Genomic DNA, 24735 nt, shown 5'->3' with positions numbered 1-24735 from the left:
CTCTCTCCTCTTCTGACTAGCCACATCTGCACGTTAAAAGGAATTTAAAACAAACGCTTTTTTCAAAATGGTGGCCAATTTACTGATTCAATCTCCATAGCAACCATTACATTTTTTGGTCGACTTGGGGTGATGAACAGGTTGATGTAATTTTTAGAAGAATGGACAAAAGTAAACTTTAGGATTACCTTAGCAACCAAGGGTTTTGGTTAATCACACCCACATTCTTGCTAAGTTCATATCGTTTGTCATATAGATATAAAAATGTCAAATTATTCTAGTCAAAAATATGTGAGCAACGCGGTAATGTCACCCTTGCTAGCTTGCCATGCTAGCGCTATTCAAATCTACAAACTTTACCCAAGTAGCTTCCTATAGATACTTGAGGAAAAATGAGGCAATAGATCTAACTCCCTAGGAGTTAAATGTTTTTGTTTTTTTCTGAAAATTTAACATGCTGACCTCTTCCCAAGGTCAAAGGTCAATGAAACTTAGGTTGTTGTTGATCTAACCTGGTGGTGTCGCCCAAACAAAGGTTTTTTCCCCGTATCTCAAGAAGAGGTGGAAATTTCCCACTTTGCTGCAAAATGGCCACCAAGCCGTATTATTGTGACCATCCCATAAAAATCATTTTTCTTTTTTTGCGCCCCATGAGAGATATTGGCCTCAATCATTTTCAGACGTTTTTCCTGCTGTGACGTCATTTTGTGAGTGTGTGTGTGTGTGTCCGAATACGAGTTGAGCGCAAATTATAGTGAGTTTTTGAGTTTGTGGTGGAATGTTTGCTCAAAAGTGCAGAAAGAAATGTAAATTTGAAAAAGAATCCAAGAGCAGAATATCTAATGCATAAATACTGAATAAGAAAATGTACAAATAAATTTTAAAATAAGGCAAAGCAAAAGAACAAAAGTGAGTGTTCATACTTTAATATATCCCTATTTACGAACTGAACACTCGTGAACGTTGTTTGTGTTTTGTGACACTTTTGTGTTTTTGATTCAGATCAGCACTTTCTAAACAGGACGGCCCGCCCCGCCCACCCGCTATGACGAGACACATAACTCCTCCCACCGCTCAGGAGTCACTCCGCCCCGCTGCTCTCGGGTGTGTGACGTGAGCGAAGCCCCCCTCATCTTTCGACGTGGATGGTACCGGTTCTGCTCTGGCGGTTCTGTTCGTGTGGGACTATGACGCTTCGGTATCGGCAGAGCGAACCGCGCGTGGTCACGTGAGCGCGGCTCAGCGGCGTGAACATGAAGCTGCTGCTCTGGAGCCTGGTCGTGTGGTTGCGGGCTCCGGCGGGGATCTGCGGCGGCGGCGGTGAGTGCGTGAGTCCCAGAGGGAGGGGGGAGGAGGAGGAGGAGGTTCTGACCCAAGAGAACTTTGTTTTTTTAAAGTCCGAACTTTAGGGTAACAGGTGGAGCAGAACCAGGTCAAAGAACCGGTCTGAAGCGAGCCCGAACATGAAAACAAGGGCGTGAGAACTTTCTAAAGAGGGGGCAAAGTGCGGGTCGAGGGAGGTGGGGCGCTACAGGACACAAACAACCCCCACCAGCAAAGGGATTACCCCGCTGGGGGGAGGGGGGGGGTACCTGCTCACACCACAATCAAGCAGGAATTCCTTCTGGGTCAGAGGCGGTTCTGGTTTTTGGTACAGAAACCCGTAAACTTTGATAAACAGGAGTAAATAAAAAGAAAACAACTTTTGTTGATCTAGAAGAGATTCCTCCACCAGGATCTTGGAGATCTCCTTCTAGAACCTCAGGTCTGATGGTCCCACAGCTCTGAGCAGAACCTGAACACCAGACCCACCTGTTCACCTCAAACAGGTACGGTCAGGTTTGGATCCTGAAGTTCTGAGTCAGCTGTGTTCCATCTGTGCTCTAACGGGTCTAGCAGGTATTTGGAAGGAGCTGCAGCTCAGAGACTCTGACGTGTAGACCAGAGGCACCAGGTGTGAACAGGTGACAGACAGGTGGGAGCGGCCATCGTCCACCGCCGGAACAAACCTGCTGGCGTGAGGCTTCCAGGCCAAACCTTTGATCAGGGCTCGTCAAATACCATTGAGCAACTCCACAGTTTTATTTTAAATGAATTATTTTCACAATAAAACACCTGTAGGGACCAGTTCTGCTGAGATAAGTGGAGCTGGTACCGTAATGCACCGGTTCTGACCCAAATGTTTGAATCGCCAATCAGTTTCTATTCATCCCAAATAATTTGGTAAAGAAAATTTAGAGGTTTAAACTGAACGAACTATTTAAAATAAAAATCTGTTTGAAGACTTGATGGGTGATTTTCAAAATAAAATCCACCTGTGCTCACCTGCTTCCAGAGAATATATCCGCAAACAGATGAAGAGTCCTTTACCTGTTTTGATTGACATGTGACATGTCAGCTTTGAACCTATTCTGGAACTTTTTAAAGTCATAAATTCAAGTAGATAGATAGATAGATAGATAGATAGATAGATAGATAGATAGATAGATAGATAGATATGCCTTTATTATCACTGTCCACTTGGTTTGCATGAGGCTCTGTTTGGGTCGGTGTGTCAGGAATCATCTGATGGTGATGGTGAGTTTCATGGGCAGGAGGCGGGAACACCTGGGCTTCTCAGGTGCAGGTTCTGTCTTTTTGAGGAAGGATCTGCATGATACTGATAAAGCTAACAAGAACTCTGATGTGTGGAACCTGCAGGTGCCGTGGTTTGTGGTGACATCATGTTCTTTGAATCTTTAACGCTCCCTTTATTGTGAAAATCATCAAATGGAAATAAGGAAATATTTTAGCGATTTTAACTGTAAATAAATGCGTGGACTAAGACGTTTGTCACAAGTCAAAGACTTGTCCAACAAGTCCAGATGACAACCCCTAAACCTATTACAAAGTCAAAGACTAGCTTCTGAAGCCTCTGAAGCCCTGAATCCTTTAAAGCATGTAGCTTCCGAAGTCTCTGAAGCCTCTAAAGCCATGAAGCCCATGAAGCCTCTGAAGCCCTGAATCCTTTAAAGCCATGAAGTCCACGAAGCCTCTGAAGCCCTAAAGCCATTAAGCTCATGACTCTGAAGCCTCTGAAGCTCTGAAGCCTCTAACGCCACGAAGCCCATGAAGCCCCTGAAGCCCTGAATCCTTTAAACCCATGAAGTCCATGAAGCCTCTGAAGCCCTAAAGCCATGAGGTCCATGAAGCCTCTGAAGCCCTAAAGCCATTAAGCTCATGACTCTGAAGCCTCTGAAGCTCTGAAGCCTCTAACGCCACGAAGCCCATGAAGCCCCTGAAGCCCTGAATCCTTTAAACCCATGAAGTCCATGAAGCCTCTGAAGCCCTAAAGCCATGAGGTCCATGAAGCCTCTGAAGCCCTAAAGCCATTAAGCTCATGACTCTGAAGCCTCTGAAGCTCTGAAGCCTCTAATGCCACGAAGCCCATGAAGCCTCTGAAGCCCTGAATCCTTTAAAGCCATGAAGTCCATGAAGCCTCTGAAGCCCTAAAGCCATGAAGTCCATGAAGCCTCTGAAGCCCTAAAGCCCCAGAAGCTGTTGTGCTTTTAAGCTGCTTCTCAAAAAACCCATTTAGACGGCTTATCTGTGACACCAGCCGTCTCTAGAGGGCGCTGCAGAATCAAAGAAAAAAAATAACTGCTGCAAGTTTCCAGAACCTTTTTGAAGGATCATTTATCGCCATTGTTTGGCGAGTTCAGAGGTCAGTCTGTGCTGCTCTCGACACCGGTTTGACTGAAAACGGAGAACTAAGAAGGACCGGAGAACTTTTCATATAATTACAGACCGTAATTTTGTTCAGTATCAGGATCTCCGCCAACCGGACCTCGGTTCTGTTTCACCCAAACAGACTTTTCTTCCTAAAACGTCCCAAAAACCTCTAATGTGGTTTTGAATCCAAGGTGGGGAAGAATGACCCGTCCAGAACCATAAATTTTGCATGTGGACTCGCAGAGCTCAATAACTAAGCTAAGAACCGACCAGAACCGACACACATTGATCTCAGTTCAGCTGATTTCCTAAAGAGTAATTGACACAGTTTCTCCACTGTTCTCTTTGTCCAAACATGCTTTATAAATATGGTGTCAATGGTTGGATTTGGGGGGGCGGAGTCAAACACTAAGTCCCTCCTTCTCTGTTTGGTAGGGTGCATGGGATTGGTCAACAGTTTTCCAGATTCATTTCCCCTCGTGGGAGGTTCGGTGGATCTTTGACGGCACAGAACCTTAAAGAACCAGTAACTGAACAAATGGTCCGAGACCCAGTTTGGTTCTGAGCTGGAAGGGAGTTCAGAGACTGGTGTTGCTCTTTAGCAATGGGGGTGTTGTTCTGCTGTCACTGAAGTGATGTTGGCTGCTTGTTAGTTGCTGCTGAGCAACTGGAGACCCCAACAGACTGTTAATGAGGGGGGGGGGGGGGGGGGGGGGTAATAAAAATGAACCCCACATTAAAAAAACCAAACGGGCCGACAGTTCTTTATCCACAAAACAAACCTGACAGGAAAAGAGGGAAAACACAGACAGAGTTGTGCTGACCAGAACTGGATCCAGTCCGGATTGTTTAGAGACTTTCATAGAAAGTCCCCAGTGCTGCTCCTGAGACGGTGAGGAAGACCCGATCTCACAGACCTGCAGCCGGTTAAATTCTGCTCTGACCCGGTTCTGCCAGAACCATTTTTCTTGTTCTTTGCAGCTCCCGACAGCTCACAGACATGTGGTTCTGAATGTTCTGACCCATGCGTGTTAAAACCCAGAGCCAAAACAGGGTTGGGTTGAGCATAGGAACCAGGGCTGATGATGATGATGAGGAGGAGGAGGAGGAGGAGGAGCTGTGGCTCCTGCAGACACACTGACGGACCTTCGTCTTGGTTCTGGGCAGCAGGGTTCATGAGGTCATCTGCACACAGTCATGACTTCATCACCTCTTCTCCTCTTCCTCAGGTCATGTCACCTTCTCTGTGGTTTGGACTCTAACTCTTCCTCCTTCTCCTGTAGGCGTGGTCTTCACCAAGCACCCGACCAATCAGACGGTGTCTCAGGGGAAGGAGGTGCGGCTGGGATGCGCCGTGAAGGGTGTGAGCGAGCCGGACATCACCTGGATGAAGGACGGAGAGAAGCTGTACAGCACCGACCAGGTCTTCCTCACCCTGGGGGAGCAGCACTGGGAGACGTCCCACAGGTACAGAAGCATCTTCCTCCTGTGTCTGACAGAGGCGCTTCGGTCCGGTCCGGTCCGGTTGGAGGTGTTGGTCTGTTAGCTGATGGTCAAACTGCTGATCGGCGGGAAATTATTTACTGAGAACGTATACTTCTCCTCTTCTTCACCGGCTTCGTCTTCGTCACTCCTCCTGAAGTCGAGCAAAAAGGAGTTCTGGTCCAGCTGCAGTTCTGGTCCAGCTGGAGTTCTGATCCAGCTGCAGTTCTGGTCCAGCTGCAGTTCTGATCCAGCTGCAGTTCTGGTCCAGATACAGTTCTGGTCCAGCTGCAGTTCTGATCCAGCTGCAGTTCTGGTCCAGCTGCAGTTCTGATCCAGCTGCAGTTCTGGTCCAGCTGCAGTTCTGATCCAGCTGCAGTTCTGGTCCAGATACAGTTCTGGTCCAGCTGCAGTTCTGATCCAGCTGCAGTTCTGGTCCAGCTGCAGTTCTGATCCAGCTGCAGTTCTGGTCCAGATACAGTTCTGGTCCAGCTGCAGTTCTGATCCAGCTGCAGTTCTGGTCCAGATACAGTTTTGATCCAGCTGCAGTTCTGGTCCAGTGTGAAGGAAGATGATGATCCAACCTGCAGTCCAGAATCCTCAGACTTCTGGACTCGGCAAATCCTGAAAAACTGACCTGAAGTTTGCAGAAAGTCACAGAAGAAGGAAACAGACGATCTTCAGAACCAAAAGACTGTTGGACCTGCTGCCCACTCAAAAAAAAAAACCACCCGCTGACAGTTAAAGATCCGAGTTCAACAGTCAGTCTGCAGGTTCTTCTCTGTAAGGAACCTCCGTGGTTCCATCTCGGAACAGACTGCGGTCCCGCTGAAGATCCAGGAGTTTCTCCACCTTCAGCACCTGGACCCGCCTCAGCTCTGGGTTCACTGGAGCTGCAGAACCGCTCAAAGGTTCCGGGTTGAGTCCAGCTTCTGACTCTCTGCTCTGTGGTTCCAGCGTGAAGTCGGTCCAGCAGCAGGACGCGGGTCAGTACTGGTGTGAGGTGGAGTTCCACGGTCTGACCTTCTCCTCCAAAGCGGCCTGGATCACAGTGGAAGGTGAGGATCCTGAACGCCTCTGCTGGGACCTCCCCCTCTTCCTGTCCTCGTGCTCCTCCCTCTGTCGTCTCTGCAGGAGTCCCTCACTTCATCCAGGAGCCTCAGGATGTGGCCACGTTCCCCAACACCCCCTTCAACCTGTCCTGTGCCGCCGTTGGCCCCCCCGAGCCCGTGGAGGTGCAGTGGTCGCTGGGAGGAGTCCGTGAGGAGGAATCCAGACGGTCCCCGGCTGTCCTCCACGTTCCTGGTGAGAAGCTGTGGCCCACTAGGATCATGGGAGTTGTAGGAGGTTTCTGATGAAAGCCAGTAGGGAGGGGTCATAATGACACCAGGGCGGTGGACTGGTTCTGGGTTCTGGTCTGGATGACATCTGAACTGCTGGTTCTGGTGACGGGCTGGTCCAGAACCTCATAGTTCTACTGCTAATTAGTGCTGGAAATTCCCTCAGAGGGATGAGAGGGGGGGTTTAAAAAAATCAATAAACTGATCATCTTATTAATATTCATTTGATACATTTATAATTTCCTTTTTAAGCCAATTCCTGAAGTTTCTGAGGAAAAACCGCTTTTGTTTGTTGTGAATGAAGGAATTTCTAATATTGTATTGAAAGTTTGAACCATTTTATTTACAACATTTAGAACTGAATTCATATTCAATTCAATATGAATTTCTGTTGGATCCACTTTGATAGAAACTGAGTCATGGATGAAGGTCGGTCGTTTCACAGCAGAAAAAAACTCTCAAGCTGTTTGATCTTCTCAAATATTTGCACAGTGCTCACTTTAAATATGGCTGGACGCGTCTACAGTAAATTACTGGATCAGAACCAGCTCAGAACCTGTCCTGTTCAGACGAGCTTCCATTAAAAACCTGAGGGACACCAAAAGCAAAGTGGTTCTGGTGGGGATTTTCTGAACCTGCTGCTTTGGCTGCATCTTTGCTGCAGATTCATCTACAGTAAAACAGATTTTCCACCTTAAATTTGATAGAACCCTATTTATTGAATCCAACCAATGAGACTTCTAGACTTTTCAAAGCCCCGCCCTTTCCAGGTGACGTTACGTCTAAAGAACCGAAGCGAACGTTCCCCCACCAGGACTCTGGAGTTCTAATGTGGACCTGTCCAAAGATCTCTGTTTTTGAGGCCTAAACACAGTCAGGATCGTTTATCCACTCAGAACACGTGGGTTCTGTGTTCAGACCGGACTGAACGCTGGATCCGGGTCACCGGTCCAGGACTATAAAACGGGTCTAAAAATGTGGAGGAGCTTCAGGGAGCTCATCTGACAAAAAAAGGAGGTCTTTGGTGCAACATTCGTCGTTATAGGACCGATCCATTCATGAAATCATCTTTTTGTTGACCCGAGTCAGTTTGACATACACACATTCACACAAACACACACACATCTGCACTCACACACAAAGTCTCCAATCAGAAAGTATTGTTCTCTCAAGCGAAACAATTTTTATTGAGACTTCAAAACCCACAATGCACCTGGAGCTCCTGTGTGTGTGTGTGTGTGCATGCAGGTGTGAACACCAGCATGAAGTTCTACTGCGAAGCAAAAAACGCTCGAGGGATTTCTGTCTCCAGAACCGGAACGGCCTACATCAAAGGTGAGCCCACCTTCTGCGCTAAACCCTGATTGGAGTAGACATTTGAGGGGGCGGAGCTTGACGTCGACCGGTCTGCAGTGTTGCCAGCAGCGCCGGTTGACCTGCAGGTCATCTGGATGACGGACAGCAACGTGAGGTTGTCATGGACACCAGGATTCTCGGGTCACTCCGAGTTGTCCACCTGCGTCGTCCAGGTAAGGCCCCCTCAGCAGGTGTGCCGTGACTCTGCAGGAGGTGCTCTGAAACTCCTCCTCTCGCCCAGGTGCAGAGGAGCACGGGCCGCAGGGGGGACCTCCCCCAGCAGGAGGAGGTGCAGGTTCCTCCTCACCTTCACAGGCTCCCCGCTCTGCGGAGCCACTCCAACTACAGCGCCCGCGTGTCCTGTGTGAACGAGGTGGGGGCGTCGCCGTTCTCCCCGTGGCTGCACTTCAGCACACCTGAGTCAGGTGAGAGCAGGCGTCTGGACTGAGGCTCTGTTGAAACGGCTGAGCTGAAGGAAACCAGTTGGATCAGGGAGTCCGAACTCCGTGGTTCTCGTGGTTCTGCCTGTTTTTAGAACGGAACGTTTGTTTTGGGTGAAACGCTGTGGGAAATGGCGTGTTTCAGCCACAAACAGAAGCCGTGTTGATCAGTAAACAGAGCCGCCGTGCTCTCGGCTCTGCTGGTCCAGCTGGACCCGCTCCAGCAGATTCCGGACCTCTCTGTACAATCGCCTTTTGTCTGTGGCCTGGATTCATGTGAACGGCTGCCAGCTGCGGCCGCAGCGCCCCCTGCAGGACAGCGGGGTCCACCGACCCGGCGCTGACCCTCATTCAAATGCATGGCTCAGGCTTGTATGTGTGGTCCGCAGTGCCGTCGGCGCCGCCCCGGAACCTGACCTTTGATCTGTTGGAGCGTCACCTGAGTCTGCGGTGGGCGGAGCTACATGAAGAGGAGCTTCAGGGCAAGTTGCAGGCCTACAAGCTGCAGTGGATTCTGGGAGGAGAGCTTCAGGTGATCAGTCTGCAGGTTCTGATACAGTGACACCGAATCAATTGTTCTGACCCAGAATGTCCTGTATTTAGGAGCCGCTGCTGTTCAAGCAGAACTATGCTGAACTCTCTGGGGCGGGGCGCTTTTTTAACGCCTCCTTCCAGGTGTCGGCGTGCACCTCGGCGGGCTGTGGACCTTGGAGCACCCCGGTGCTGGTTCTGCCCGCCTCAGGTAGCTCCCAGATGGGATTGTGATCCTCTCAGCCTTCCTGTTACCATGGAAGCAGAGTGTGATGCGTTCACTGACTCCTGGTGTTCTGATCCCGCAGTGCAAGTCCAGGCGCAGCGCAGCCACATTTGGGTCGGCCTTCTGCTCGGCCTGCTGGTGGCCGTCGTGGCCGGCCTGCTACTAACTACTGTTGCTCGGCGCCGAGGAAAAGAGACGCAGTTTGGGTACGAAACCCGGAGAGCTGAAGATGTTTTAGTGGCTAAACGTCACTTCATCTTCAAATAACTCACAGTTTGTCAGGAAACGCTAGGAAAAGTCTAACAGAGAACTCTTGAGAGGTCCGGCCTAAGAACCATCATCTGATCAGAACTTAGTTGGAGAAAGTCAGACGTAACCCAAGCCTGTGCATCTCTGAGTCTCATCCGCACACGCGAACACGTGTAATCTGATGTACGGAGTCTCTGTGTTCAGGTCGGCCTTCAAAGATCCGGGTCCTGAGAGTTCGGTCTGCTTCACGGCGGCCCGATCGTTCAACAGGAACGTCGCCGATTCGCAGGAGTCCACCCGTGAGTGTGTCGGAGTTTCTGTCACCTCCTCAGGAGGCCCTCTCTGTGCTTTCTACCTGACCTTTGAGTTACTGATGACGCTGCATGAACAGGAAAGCTCCTCCAGTCCAATGACTTGTTTTGATGAGCAGCTAGTTCAAACCTAAGCTCAAAATTAGGCTGTCACAAAGTATGAAAACATATTTCTGGGGTTTTTAGTGGTTCTAACTCTGTGTCTCCCTCTAGTGGACAGTCTGTGCATCAACAGCGAGCTGAAGAACAAACTTCAGGATGTTTTGATTCCAGAGAACCTGCTGACTCTGGGCCACATGCTGGGCAAAGGTAACACAGAATCGGGACTCTTCTTCATCACCTTCATCATCAGAGCCGATAAAATCTGATGGAGAAAACACACTCCATCTAATCCAGATTCACTCAAACACTGAACAGATCTGAACAGAATCTGATTTCATGTCTGGGATTTCACCTGTACAGGTGAGTTCGGCTCTGTGCGTGAAGCCGTCCTGAAAAACCAAGACTCCACTGTCCAGAAGGTGGCGGTTAAAGTACTAAAAAGTGAGTAAGAAAACACGAAGGAAGGTTTTTCTTCATCTGGAACAATCTGGAATTTGATTTTTGTTTTGATTTGAAATGGTTTATTTTAAGCAATCAAAGCAAGAATTATGCACAAAACAATCAGTCAGCAGTTTTACATTCGTACAGAGACGTATCAAACTTATGATAATTAGACAATAAATGAAAGGTTGCTTGAAAGGGAGTGGAAGGAAGCGAACTCATATCATCCCACCTCTGGTCTGCCGTAACCATTTTATTACATGGTTTATCATTATCAGGTTTATAACTTCTTATCAGATATCCATGCCTTACCAACACAGTTTCAGGTCATTAAGAATGCTTAAGTATCCATAAATCCCATGACAAAGATGAATGACTTAATTATGTAAAATAGACATAACTCTATTTTGTATGTTGATATACCACATATAGATCACTAGCCGCCGTTAGGTATGCGATCAAATCGGATTAGAATTCAACCGTGAACATGGGCCCAGAAAACCTTTTTTCCGATTAGAACAAACATTTACATGTTCACACTTTTGGTCGGAATAAATCATTTGGACATGCGCAGAACTCTCTAAGATACCGGAAGAGGAAATGAGTTCCACTGTAAACAAGCCGAGCTGAGATGATCTTCTAAACATGCTTTTATTAATGTTGTGGCTATTATGTGCTCACAGACACAGTTTACTCGCGCGGAGCAGCCGGTCGGTCTTGTTTCGGTCCAAAGCTTTCTCCGAAGCGCCGCACCGTCTATGCGTGACGTAAATCCAGAGCCGTAGTGACACACGATGGGAATAAACTGTCGGATCAACAACTGGCATGACCCACCGATCTCGATCGCAAAGAAATTTTGATCAGATTGATTCTGATGGGGCAGAGTTTTCTGAACGCCATGTTTACATGACACGTTTTTCTTCCGATCAGGTGTTTATTCCCATTACTATTGTCCATGTAAACGCAGCTACTTATCTAAAATACATTAAGATTATTTACATTAGAGAAATCATGATTAAAAATAACACTATCAGAAAATAGACATAACAAATCATGACTTTTTGAGGCAAGTGAAGTAATTTAATTATAGATCAGTCACTCTAACCATCTTCAATAATTGATTACCGGTAAGCAATTTTATCATTATTATTATAAGGTAATGCTGTGAAATAAAAAAGGGTCCATATCCTGTCGATTGTCCAAGGTTGGTGTTCCATCTTCTTCTGATTAACAGCCGTCCTTCTGGTTTAACAGAGTTTAGAAGCTCTTTTTGCTGCACTGACTGCAGCCTCAGATTAAGGTCCTTTTCCTTCTGCAGCTGGTATCAGCGGCGCTGACAGTTGAGGTCAAGTTGTCTGCAGGTCAGAACTCTGCTAAAAATCAGGGTCACTTCAGACTTTTAGAGAAAGTGCTGATCCCAGGCGCCATATTTCTTGATATTTGGCTCTTTGATTTTTTACTGCATTTGTTAGTTCAGACATCCGTTATCAAACACTTCTCCAAGTCCTTCATGGTGTTAACAACCAGAACCTTGGACCGGTCCGGTGGACCGAGTGGTTTAACAAAGATCCTGCAGCTTTTAACCCAAGTGTTCTCAATCTGCTTAGGCTTCCTGAGAAGCCTGGCGTGTTTGGTGATTTCAGCATTCCTTCTGGTCTGACGGTCTATCAGATAAACAGCAGAACCTTTCAGCTTTTTCTATTGGTTGATCAAAGCTAGCTCGTGTTTTTGATTCACAAACCTCATACTTAGGAAATGTATAAGTGCAAATTTATCGTTATCATGATATCAAGCCATGCCGTAGGCATATCGCAAAGGACTGTGAACATTGCGATAAATGGTTGTCTTGAATGTGCTAAAACAATCTTATGGCATCTTGAGGTATTTAACGAATCAAATAAATCCATTTATGCATTTGACCAATCAGATGGAGCCTTTTTATGTCAGAGGCTAGCCTCCCGTGTAGACGAAGGTCATTTAGAGAATAATATATGTTGACTCTCCTTTAAAACAAACTGTTAAAGTGAGATGAAAATGTTTGGTTGTTTTGCTATTTGTTTATGTATCGCAAATCATGAGTTTTCCTCATATCGTGCAGCCCTAATATAGATAATTTATATATATATATATACATATATAAACAAAAAAACGCCCCTCTCCCGCTCCGCCGATGGTTTCTCACACAAACTATGAATCTGCTTGCTTGTTTTTGTGTGTGTGCGTGTGTGTGTGCGCATGTGTGCACGTGGTCCAGCTGACATCACCTCATCAAGTGACATTGAGCAGTGTCTGAAGGAGGCGGCCCACATGAAGGACTTCCACCATCCCAACGTCATCCAGCTCATTGGTAAGAACAACACACACATGCACACACACGTGCACACTGGCCTGGGCTCAGAGTGTGATTGACAGGCTTTGCTGTCCGTCAGGAGTGAGTCTGCACCGGCGCACCGGCCAGCGGCTGCCCATACCCATGGTGGTTCTTCCGTTCATGAAGCACGGAGATCTGCACACTTTCCTGCTGCTGTCTCGTCTGGGAGACCAGCCCTTTGTAGGGAGAGAGCCAGAACCCGATCAGAACTCCTAGAGGACCAGGTACCTGAAGGACTAACAGAACTCTCTGGTGTTCTTCAGGACCTTCCCCAGCAGACTTTAGTCCAGTTCATGCTGGACATCGCCAAAGGGATGGAGTACCTCAGCAGCAAGAACATCATCCATAGAGACCTTGCTGCCCGCAACTGCATGTAAGTGTCAGAGCACCGTCAGCAGAACCTCCTCCAACCAGAGCCTTTTCTGAGCAGAACCTTGTGTCTGGGTCAACTAAAGCCTGATTGTGTCGATTAGAATGAGCACAGATACCTCTAAGAAAATAACGTGGAGGACACAAAGGAAACGATAACACGTTCTTTAGTGTTTCTCGTCAAGTTCAAATCAGGTTCAGTCGTAGTGGAACATTGTTTCTGGTCTGTTACTCAGGTAGAGGTGGAGGTCTGGGTTGAGGTCACAACCTCAGGAAGCACAAACTCGTAAAGGTGTGTGTTTGTGCGTTTCAGGTTGCATGAGAACATGGTGGTGTGCGTCGCAGACTTTGGACTCTCCAAGAAGATCTACAGTGGCGATTACTACAGACAGGGCTCCGTGTCCAAGCTGCCTGTCAAGTGGATCGCTCTGGAGAGTCTGGCTGACAACGTCTACACAACACAGAGTGACGTGGTACACAAACACACACGCCAACTCCTTTGTGCTTGATCCTTACTAACCTAAGTGACACCGATCATGAGAGCAGACTCACCCAGTGTTTCAGAGAGGAGGAGGCTCAAACCTGACTTCCACCTGTGTGTTTGTGTCAGTGGGCGTTCGGTGTGACCATTTGGGAGATCATGACTCGCGGTCAAACTCCATATCCTGGAGTAGAAAACTCTGAGATCTACGAGTTCCTGATCAAAGGGGAGCGACTGAAGAGACCTTCAGACTGCAGAGATGACATGTGAGTCTGTAACACAACAACTACACACTGCAGGTTCGTGGCTCTTGTGTCACCGTGGCAACACCCACACTGAATGTGAGTTCTACCCTGACAACACTGGACATGACAAGTATGAGATCTTAGAGAGTCAGAAACAGCACAGAAAGGTAGCTCATTCAGAACACACGGGCCGAACCAGAACCACAGGACTGGCCTGATGCTAAAGGTTAGTTTTCTACACGATCCGTTTCTCCTCCTGAATACCCCGTGGAGAAGAGGCGGAGCTTGTTTGAAGAAATTAGATTGAAGCAGACGTGTTTGAACAACCCTGGAACCACAAGTCAATCCAGGCAGAACCAGGACTTTTGTTTGTCCCAGATTCTGATCTTCAGGTTGAGCCAGCTCCTGGTCTTCACGTGGGTCGACCTCATCTCAAGTGTGGTCGGGAGGCGGGGCTCTCCGTGACTGTGGATCTTCTTCTATTGCAGATATGAGATCATGCACAGCTGCTGGAGTCCCGTCCCCAAGTGCCGCCCCAGTTTCCAACAGTTGGTCAGCCAGCTGGAGGCGCTGCACCTCAATCTTTCCCCCCGCCAACCTCCAAAGGAGCCTTTACTCTATGTGAACCTGGAGGGGGAGGAGAGCGGAGCGGATGCCGGGGGAGGAGCTTGGACCCCGGACGCTGAGGGGGCAGCAGACTCCTGCAGCTGGCGCGTCCCGTGGCAGCAGCAGGTGGAGGAGACGGACTGGCTGATGCCCGTATCAAGGGCCGCACTTGGAGACTATAGGTACATCTTTGGACCACAAGGCATCCCAGAGGAAGAGGAGACAGCGGGGGAGGTCCAGGATGAGGAAGACACGGTTATTAACCTGTGACACAGACTAACAAGTCACACCTCCTTCTCCTGCTCTCCCCCCCGTTTGGACGCTAACTTTGTGGCGCAGGCGGATGATGACACATGGGTCAACCTTCTGACAGGCGGAATCAAACTGGACTGGTTCTGATCAGCTGCAGAGCCCCATCTGGCCTACTTTGACGGGTCGATGAGACCGGACTACAAACTGTTGTAACCTTTTTTCTAATAAACTAAATAACCAGACGTATCAGCAGCTTCCTCTCAGCCGGCTCATACCAACTGGATCTGGATAATCGAACACCTGATTGACTAACTCTGACTGCTAGAGCTGGTATGTCCTTTCTTTCCTGTGGTCCGTTTCCGCCACATGACAGGAATGTCTCAGCTGCTCATTTCTTCTCGTGGTTTTATTTTGAAAGTCCGAGGAACGGTGACGTGTGGTCCACGTTGGACTAGGGTGCGACTAGGAGGGACGGGAGTCTGCGTTATGCACTCGGGGAGGGCTCTGCTGCTGCCTGTGCTTTACCTGCTGAGACAAGTGGCCTTACAGGCAGGCACGGACCACGTCAGACATCGTGTTTTTACCCATCATGCAATGGGTGGCGGCTCCCGTGGGACCAAAAGCACTTTCCACATTTTAGACGTGATGGGTTGTCAGTGGTGGGACGAAGACTGAGCAGATGAGGCCTCAGTAGATCCGTTCAGACCAACGATGAGATGATTAATTAATGATCAGACTCTTAAAAGACTAAAGACTGGACTGTAAACTCAGGGCTTTATTGATGTGGTAAGGAAGAGAAAAATAAGAGAGAATCCTCGTTTTAAAAAAAATATCAGCAGAGGAAAATCAATTAAAATTTCAAATTATTCAAAACATCCAAGTTTTTATTCTTTTTCATTTCTCTTTTTTATTATCTCATTTAAAGAACTGTTAAATAAAGGTCCTGTATCTTAAAACCAATGACATAAAAACATGAGAAACAGGATTAAACTAGATCAGGTTCAGGTTAAAAAAGATGAAATCCAACCTGAAGAGGCTCTGATCTTCAGACGAAAATGCAGCATCAGTTGGAGGTGGGACTTAAAACCCACCTGTGCACGTCATGACTCAAAGGCTCCGCCTTTCTCCATGTCGGCACACATGGACATGGCTGTGCCATTCCACGTCCAGCATACCTTGGGTTTTCTTCTCGTCTCAATCTGCTAAAACAGTTAAATGGAAAGAAAACAGATTTGGGCAAAAACTAGCTGCTGTCAGATCTCGGAGGCCCCGCCTCTTGCACAGAGCTCCGCCCACTTTGGAGTTTCTCACATCAGTTGGCAAAAGCAGACGTGATGAAGCTGTAAAAGTCCCACTTTTTTCAGACAAGTTCAAATTTGACTGATCTTTTCTTTTTCTGGTCAGGAAGCCCCTTTTCTTTCAGCTGTTTATCCGGACGTACCTTCCTCTCATGAACGAGTGCAGTTTCTTCAGAAACTCACATGTAACCCTTGTGCTATCCTAGGAACTTTAACATTGGGAGTTGGGTCATCTGGACCCACTAGACAGTGCTCTGAACCTTTTTTCTTCAATGATTTGTGATCTTCACTGGTGTCCATGAAATCTTTCCACCTTTATCCACCTTTGTCATGGTAGAAAGAACACGTCAATGTAAGGGGGGGGGGGGGGGGGGGGGTCATCTAAGATAGCACAAGGGTTACAGACTCTCTATGGGGTGCTCGGAAGTCCATATTTGGAATTGTCCCAATCAAAGTTCTGCTCATATTTCTATATAAATGTTCCTTGAAAAATCACCAGTTTTTAAGATCTATCATTAGTCACATTTGTAGAAGCATCAGCAGAAAAGGCCTCGCCTTCCATTTACAGTTTGATCCAAACAACAACAAAATAGGTAAATGTTGCAGTTCCTCAAATGGCCATTAGGGGCAGGTTGCACGAGGGGGCGATTTCTCTACTGTCATGATAAAAAGACTGAAAATAGTCTCAAAATAATCATTTATTCTGCCTTTTTTAGATAACAGCTGTTTTAAAAAAAAAAATTTAGGGCCAAGTTTGTGGATATTCAGGGGTATATTTCCTAGATTTGCAGGAGGGCTGACCCAACAGAGCTTCAAACTTTATTTTTCTAAAGCCAACTGAGAAAAAGAACTGATAAGCACATTTATTCCACCTCTGTCTCAATTTATGTTGTCCAGAATCTAATTAGTGACATCTGAGATCATCAATCTAGTGTAAACATGTCTGTGAGAAAACAAATAACCTATGATACAACTATCTTGATATAAGATAAGATAAAGATACTTCATTGATCCCAGCTTGGAAAATTGGGTTGTTGCAGAGTCTGCGTTAAGGTCCGTACACACCGGGACGAATTTCGCCGGCGATATTCGCCAACGTTTAACGCCTCGTGACTAAACAAAGGGCACCAACTTGAGTGTGCACACCGACGCGGAAAAACGCCACGCGTCAAAGCGTCACCTTTTTTAAAAAAACGCCTCGGGTTTGTTTTTTTGGTTTGACGTGCCGCGTCGAAAACTATACGACCAATGAGAATGGCGCTTTTGCACACGTGTCTGGAGCTTCTGAGGTTACAGAAAAACACAACTTGGGGGCGCTCAAACACAAAACTGCCTTTCTGAGCACACATACCAGCGAAGAAGATAGACGCCAAGTAGCGTCTGCACTGCTGCGAAGAAATAATGACGGATATTCTAAAATATCCCCGAACCAAGCACCAGTTGGAGCTACTGGTTCTTGAAATATTCATGTTTTCTTTGTATGATTCTGACAAGCGCGTAAATACCTGCTCTCTTCTTCTGAGGGAAAAGCGACTTTAAGAAGCGTAAAGTTGCGCAGCGCCACCTTGTGTACAGGAGTATTTCTGTTTTACATTAAGCGCCATCTAATGTCAGGGAATAAAATTGCATGTTCGCTCGGCTCATCGTCAGCGAAAATCGCCTGGGTGTGAACACAAAAGACGTGGCGAAAAACGAAGGCGAATAACGCTTAGCGAATATTCGTCCCGGTGTGTACGGGCCTTAAGGCTCAGACTACAAACAATGGGTCGTAACAAACATACAACTATAAATTATATTTTTGGTTGTTGTGCTATTTGTTACTGAATCGCAAGTTATATCGTTATATTTTCCTCATATCGTCCAGCCCTAAAGAACGCCAAGATTCAAACGTCTCCATCAATGAGCAACAACACTGTTTTTATTCATGATTACACAAATCCAATAGTTGCGTCTGTGTTTTTTTGAACTCTAATTTGAAATGGCCTGTCGAAGATTTACAGACTTTCTTGAACAAAATTATCCTCTTAAAAAATAAAATAATTTGGTGTGCCTTATTTCAAACAGAACTTAAAGGGTAACGCAAAGTGTTGCAATCAGGAGTTCCATCATGTGAGAAACATACAGTTTGGTGTTGCTTGCTTAGAACATCTGTTGGAAGTAGGTGGGCTGTACTAAAACTGAGTCCCTACAGGTTGTTTTCTTCTGATCGCTGGCCGAAAACGATTCCAATGATCCATTTATGAGGTGGACAAAAATTCATTTCCTTCTAGAAGCTAATTCTTCATCATTTAATGAAACTCTGCAGACCAAATGAAAGCCGAACACAACTACACATCTTCATCCTCCACAAAAGCAGTAGAAAGCTTTTTCTTTGTTCCATTCACTCACTATTCTGATTTAGATATGAACAATTGGGTAAGATTCAACGTGGAAGTTGACAGACGCTCATTTTAGCTTCTTTTCCTCTCATTGTTCTGAGCATGGATGAAACCCGAAACACCAGGTTCTGGACCTTTTGCTCTTTTCCTGGGTTTCTTATCTAAGAAATCAGATTATTTGATCGTCTTGTCACCCACTAGGGCTAGAGAAACTCCTCTGAAGTTTTCCTTCCTAATTTTCTTGAAACTTTTTTCTGTTTGTTCACAGTAAAATACAAGAAATGGGACTGTATGCATGTATTCCAATAATTAAGTTACATCTAATGAAATAATGAACAATTATAATGAACATTTAACATGATAAGTAGAAAGAAATGCACAATTATAAAAAGCTTGAATTTTGTACCGTTTCCTCCCCCCTTGGTGTTCTTTTGATTTGACCAAACCAACAAAAAAGACCATGAGTTCAAAGATCCAGATTGGTAAAAATTGCCAACAGCAGCCAAAATTGACAGCTATGTCTGAATTTTAAATCAAATGTATAAGCTCTGGGAAAAAAAGCCATGTTTAACATCCTTTAACAGAATTGTATTTTTTTCTGAAACACCTAATTCTTATTAGGTCCAATGAAAATTGATTATTTTTTTTCTTTTTTATACAGCTATCTAATCAGAACCACAATTCCTAAGACCACAGGTCAAGACTGAAGAAAAACCTTTAAATTCCCAGTCCAACTATATTTTTTCTATTGTAAAAAATTGTTCCCAGCGGTCTTTTAACTATGATTTTGCAGTTTTTTGCTAAAATCGAAAATTTAAGACACATTTTCTGTACATCCGCAGTAGCTCAGAAATTCGTTTTTGGGTTGTGGTCGTGACCGTTGCGGCAAAAGTTAGCTGAGCTAATTTCCCAGCATGCCTTTGTTTGCACTCTCTCCTGCTAGCAACAAGCGCCACTCAACCCCAAGCTAACATTAGCGTAGCAAAAAAAGGAAAAAGGGGGGGGCAAGAAATATTGGAAATATCCAGCCGTACAGATGGCAGCTCGGAGGAGGAAATGAAAACTTATATGGACCTATTTGTCTGTAAGTGGAGGATTTAGAATTGGAGCAAAGAAAGTCAGACTTCGACCCGCCTGTGCCAGTTGCTGGGTCACAAGTCCGAGCTTTTTCAAACATCTGTTTTCATCTGCTCCGAGTCCAGTGCAACTGAAAGTAATATCCAGAAATGCAGTTTTAATCTTCAATTATTTTACATGTCTTCTATTATGAGGAAAAAAATGCTACAAGAACATGCTTTAAAAAAAAACACGATTTCCATTTAACCGGTTCTGGACTCCAAAAGAACATAAAGCCCTAAACGACCTCTTCCTGCAACTTTTAAGCAAATTAAACCAGCTGTAAACATTGTGTTTCCATCTCAGGTAAACCTTTAAATTCCTGAGAAAAAGGAATAAGTACCTGTCAATCAACAGGCAAGTCCGCTTTGTTTCTTTCTCAGCTAGTATTGTAGTAGTATTGTAGTAGTATTGTAGTATGATTTCTGGTAAATCGCCTGTCCGTCCTGGGGGAGGATCCCTCCTTCATGTGGGCACCCCTGAGGTTTCTTCGTTTTTTCCGGAATCCGGTTTTTTTGGGAGTTTTTCCTTACCGCGAAGGGGGGTCTAAGGGCAGGGATGCCAGTATAGCTTAGTCAGTTTGTTAGTTCATTTTAGTATTTTTCTATTGAACTCTTTGTATTCGTGATCCTTTTGATTTCATGTTTTACTTCGAAGCCCATCGAGACGACTGTTGTTGTGATTTTGGGCTATACAAATAAAATTGAATTGAATTGAATTGAATAGTAGCTTAGATCTCAAGAACAGAGTCTCTACAGACGAGCAGGCGTAACCGTTAGGATTCAAACCCATTTAACTTATTGTACAGTCTGAGCATGCGCGCTCCAACCGTACGTGATTTGATAACGGCCTTATCGGTTCTTACCGAACTTTGTTGCCGTCTCTCGTCCCTGCCGCATGCAAGCACCGAGACAAAAGCGGTTCGGTTCTGACTTGATTTCTCTGTGTCGCCTAGAATTCCCACCATCTCTCTTATCTGACCTGGTTAAAAAAAGGTTCGCTCCGTGTAACGGATTCGGTTCGTTATGTCAGTGGTCAGGAGCCGCCATGATTGCGGCGGAGCTCGGCACGTCTCAGTCCGGCGCCCGAAACATGGCGGAGCTTCGACGCGGACGTTACTGGGCCCGCGACGATACCGTGATTAAGGCCGACCGAACCCCGGTCACGAACCCTTCCCGTGTAACAATGGGTCGTTCTCGTGCCCCCAGTTCGGGGTGGGGGCTCTACGAAGTGGGTCTATCCGTCCCCGTTCAAACGAATCCGACTCAGGAGACAGTCCGAAGGTCCGAGTAGCATTCTTGTCTCCTGCTCCAAGTGGATCCCCCCCAAGCGCCTGGACCGAGGCGTACGCAACACACTCGGACCAGGTGGTTAAGATGGCGTCCGAGTCTGCGCAGTGCCGAAGGAAGAGGACGCGGCGGGCGGGGACGTGACGAATAAGCTGCGCGTGTTCGCTGTTGGGTTAAAAAAAAAAGACCAATTTGAGGACGGCTACACGACGGAAAACCCGACAATTGGGACGGATTTTAGTATCACCGGTGTCAGACTCCAGTAGGCTTAAGGTAACGGTGTTTAGGTTCGGGGGCGGAAGGATATGATGAGATTATTGCTAGTTGGTGGGCAGCCATGCCATGGATTGCAGCCAGGCCTGCTGCTAGCTAAATGCTAGTTAAACATCAAAGAGCATAGTCAACTTTGTCATTGGTAGGTCAACTTTAAGATGGGATTCTAGTGGTTTCAAAACCCTGACCAGCTTTAACTAACCACAGTGTCTAACCGGTGAAGGTTGGTTGTTGGTTAGTGGTCACACACACATCAAGAAGACAACAGTTTAAATATCATTGACATCAAACACCACAGTGTAGGATGTGAATGGTGGCAGTGCTATGGTTATCTGACATTTACACCAAGACTTCTAGTTGAGCTAGTAGGTATAAATGGTTTCTTAGATGATAACATACGTGAGTGGGGTAGCTCTTCGTTTGTTACACGTTTTCAAAGGGTATTACTTGATATAACCTGAGATCCGACAAAACTGATGAAAAGACAGCCGAATAAGTAACTGCATTTCTTTCTACACAAGGCTAGGTGATATCGTAATGTTTTTCAACCCTAACCCTGTATTCTTAGAACCGTCTTTGGTTGGTGACTTGTTTAATTAGCGACTCGTGTTTATATTGGCAACAATGTTTATTGAATGGAACATATGTATGAGCATCAATTAGGGTAGATATTGTACTTGTTAGCATGGAAGAATTGTCAATCAAAAGCAAATATACTGTTCATAGCAAGGTTTGCTAATGCTGTTTTCCATCTTTGTGTGCTTAGGGCATAATTGATTCACAATCTTTTGGTGAAAGGAAAGCACACATGATCTCTTGATATAGTGCAATCTATATTGATTGATAGAAAATACACTTATGTTACAATACTTTCATCTTAAGAAAACAATACAAATTATTGGGACAAGAGCTGTAGTGGATCCAATCTTTGTCAAAGTGGCTCAAACATCTTATGACCTCAAGATTTGTCAAAACCCTTCTCCATTATGTGCATATGTTGGTGTGTGATTGTGTGTGTCAGTCCCATTAGTGAATCACTTTACAGTCAGTCCCATTCACTAATGGGACTGACTGTAAAGTCCTTTGGGTCTTAGTTAAGGTAGAAAAGCTAGGTACCGCAGAGGGTCTCACTGCGCATCTCGTTTGTGCATGTTCACTTTAAAGGGAGTTTAAAGTCCATGTTGCTCAGTATCAGCCCCATCACTGCTTTAGAGGAGATCTGCATGGAGTAATGGGCCAAAACCAGCAACAGTTTGTGAAAACCTTTTGAAGACTTACAGAAAATGTTTGACTGCTGTTATTTCAAACATAGGTTAAATAAAGTATTGAGTGGAACTTTTGCTATTGACCAAATACTTATTTTCCACCAAAATTTACAAATAAAATCTTTAAAAATCAGACAATGTGATTTTCTAAAATTTTGTTCCCATTTTGTCTCATAGTTGAGGTACACCTATGATGAAAATTACAGACCTCTCATTTTTTTGTAGGAGAACTTGCACAGTTGGTGACTGACTAAATACTTTTTGCCCCACTGTACATCCTCTGTCATGAGAAAAATGCCCCAAGAACATATTAAAGACATCAAAAGCACGAATGTCATTGTAGTGGGTCTTTAAACACCAATTTTATTATGTATGTTGTCATTATTGGAGAATTGTGTTTTAAATAAAGGACTTTGTTTACCAGTTAGTAGTTGATAATTTTCAAGTCTAACAGTGTAAAACTTCTGAGTTAAAATGCAATGTGATCGAGAAGGTAAGAAAAAAAGTCAGGGGCACCGGTGCAACGAATGCAAGAATTTAGCCTAGAGCCCTACATTATGTGTACAACAGGCAGAGCAACAACCAGCAGTGCTTTTTCCCAAGTAGCGACTATTATGCTGTAATAAGGAACCTCCTTATTAAGATAGATGTTTACTGTTCTTGTTTAGATTTACTTTGTTTTAGTATTCATCTGAGGCTCGGTACACTTCAAGATCTGATGAAAAGCCAGCCTTAGATTTTAGATCCTAATATAAACAATAATTATGAATACTCTGGATTTGTGTTATGGATTATGAACTGGATGGAACAGTTTGGAATTGATGATGTGTCTAATCATGAGTTTCATTTCTTTTGGGCTGAGTATCATTGCCAAACTAGTAAATCGATTTGATTTAGACGTACAAATTAACCCCCTGCAAGAAATTACTTAGAAATATATTGGTCATTGAATGGATGAATATGGATTGCATTTTTAAATATCTACCAACTGGATGCCAATTATTCATTTTTTTTAAAACCAGGCCTATATTTAATGAAACACTGCAAATGTCTTCTTGACATTTGAGTACCTTCTCAACAAAAAAATGTAAATCAAGATCATCTGGACCATTGAAGACGTTTTTTCTTATATCCAAGAGACTTTTTCAATCCTCTTCAATCCATTTCAATCTTTTTTTGATATGCTAACCCTCATGGATGAGAACCTTCAAACATTTAAATTATTTGCTTTGGCAAAAAAGATAGATTAAAATCGAATTGAAAAATCAGTGGTAACACAAACCCTGCTTAAGAAATAAAACATATTGATAATATTTTTGTTGTAAAAATGTTTTAGACAACAGTGATTATGGTGATGAAATGTAGCAACTGTACTATGAGCTTTATAGAACCAGTGCTTTCATTGCACCACGTTTTGGCTTTAGCTGAGCTGCTTTTCAATGTGCGGCCATATGGTCAGCAAAAAGAAAAACAACTTCTTTACCTGTTATTTTTGTTGATATGAAAAGACTTTATCACCCGTATCGGCAACACCATCACAAGAAGTGGGGGCACGATTGGTTAGACTGAAATAAAATGAGAATGATTGGCAACATTGTGGTGAATGGAAGAAGTTGGTGTTTCGTGAAAAATGTACAGGAATTGGTGCAAAATCCTGAGGGGGCTGAAAAAATATGCATTTAAAAACATGCTTCAAAGGTTAAATTGTGGTTCTAGGATGTATGGGTGTGAGGAGAAGGTGAGAATGTGAGTGTTGTCTGTTTTTTGGCCCTGCAATGGATTGGCTAACTGTCTCCGCCTTTGCGTGACAATAGCTGGGATAGGCTCCAGCCAACCTGTGACCCTGAAAGAGATTGAGCGGTTTTAGAACATTGACAGATGGAGAGTTGCACATGTTGAACTTAATACATCTTGATCAGCCTCTCCTTCACTTTAGTGGTTTTGGTTTACTGTGGCATTTCTCACTGTTGCCTTTTTGATAGTGGTCCAACTTCTTGTCATCTTCAGACACTATTCCCAGTTTCCCACCCTTTATTACAGTTTTTCTCCGTTGGTTTGGGTCATTTCTTGAAACAGAAATTACATTCTAAAAATTCTAAGATCATTTGGCAAAACAGTCTTACTGTTCAGCACAACACTATAGCTCACGTGCAAAATCAAATATATCTCCCATAACTGTTCACTCATGCTTCAAAACTAAATTCCTTTTCCATGTAAAAAGTCAGTGCCTCGAAAATGGCAAAGATCCTTCTCTATTGCTTTGGCTCATTTTTTGAAGCAGATCGGACGTTCTCAACACTCTTGTTGCTTTTGCCAAAATAATGTGGATGGTTCGGCACAACGCCATGGTTCACCTGCAAAAGCTCATATCTCTCCCAAAACAATTCACTCATGTGTCAAAACTAAATTTCCTTCTCATTTAAACAGTCAGTGGCCCCGAAATACTTCCTCCCTTTGGTATTGTGTAGGCACTGCAAGTCAAAATGATTACGGTAGATGTTTTGTCACTTTGTCACTATAGCAGAGGACCATTGAAATATCCCTTATGTCCACCTTTCCACCTTTCCATACAATAACATATAGTGGTAGGTGATGCCCTATGA

The 24735-nt window shown here is 45.0% G+C and overlaps 2 protein-coding genes across 6 annotated transcripts in view; both read left to right on the top strand.

The window, feature by feature from the left end:
- Positions 1-420: 420 nt before the first annotated feature.
- On the top strand, positions 421-14755 carry tyro3 (TYRO3 protein tyrosine kinase). The gene is made up of 19 exons (XM_020713852.3): positions 421-1320; positions 4995-5178; positions 6151-6251; positions 6328-6498; positions 7782-7868; positions 7947-8062; positions 8131-8314; positions 8719-8861; positions 8933-9071; positions 9169-9292; positions 9540-9634; positions 9860-9955; positions 10109-10189; positions 12444-12536; positions 12619-12740; positions 12824-12933; positions 13243-13402; positions 13540-13676; positions 14144-14755. Exons 1-19 carry the CDS (start codon positions 1254-1256, stop codon positions 14529-14531), a joined length of 2598 nt encoding a protein of 865 aa, XP_020569511.2. The 5' UTR covers positions 421-1253; the 3' UTR covers positions 14532-14755.
- mgaa (MAX dimerization protein MGA a) overlaps positions 14704-24735 on the top strand; it is a 30182-nt gene continuing 20150 nt past the window's right edge. For 3 of the 5 annotated variants that reach the window (XM_023952041.2, XM_078941130.1, XM_023952039.2), the window contains exon 1: positions 20057-20867. The gene's annotated coding sequence lies outside the window, so the exon portion shown is untranslated. Of the gene's footprint in view, positions 14844-20056; positions 21010-24735 lie in introns of those variants that run through there. The other 2 variants (XM_078941129.1, XM_023952040.2) reach the window with 2 other exon arrangements.

Source organism: Oryzias latipes, chromosome 22 (genome assembly GCF_053564925.1).
Source record: "Oryzias latipes strain Hd-rR chromosome 22, Olatipes_Hd-rR_3.1".
NCBI classification, from domain to species: domain Eukaryota; kingdom Metazoa; phylum Chordata; class Actinopteri; order Beloniformes; family Adrianichthyidae; genus Oryzias; species Oryzias latipes.
Note: the sequence above shows the minus strand (reverse complement) of the source record. Positions and strands in the feature narration are given on the sequence as shown.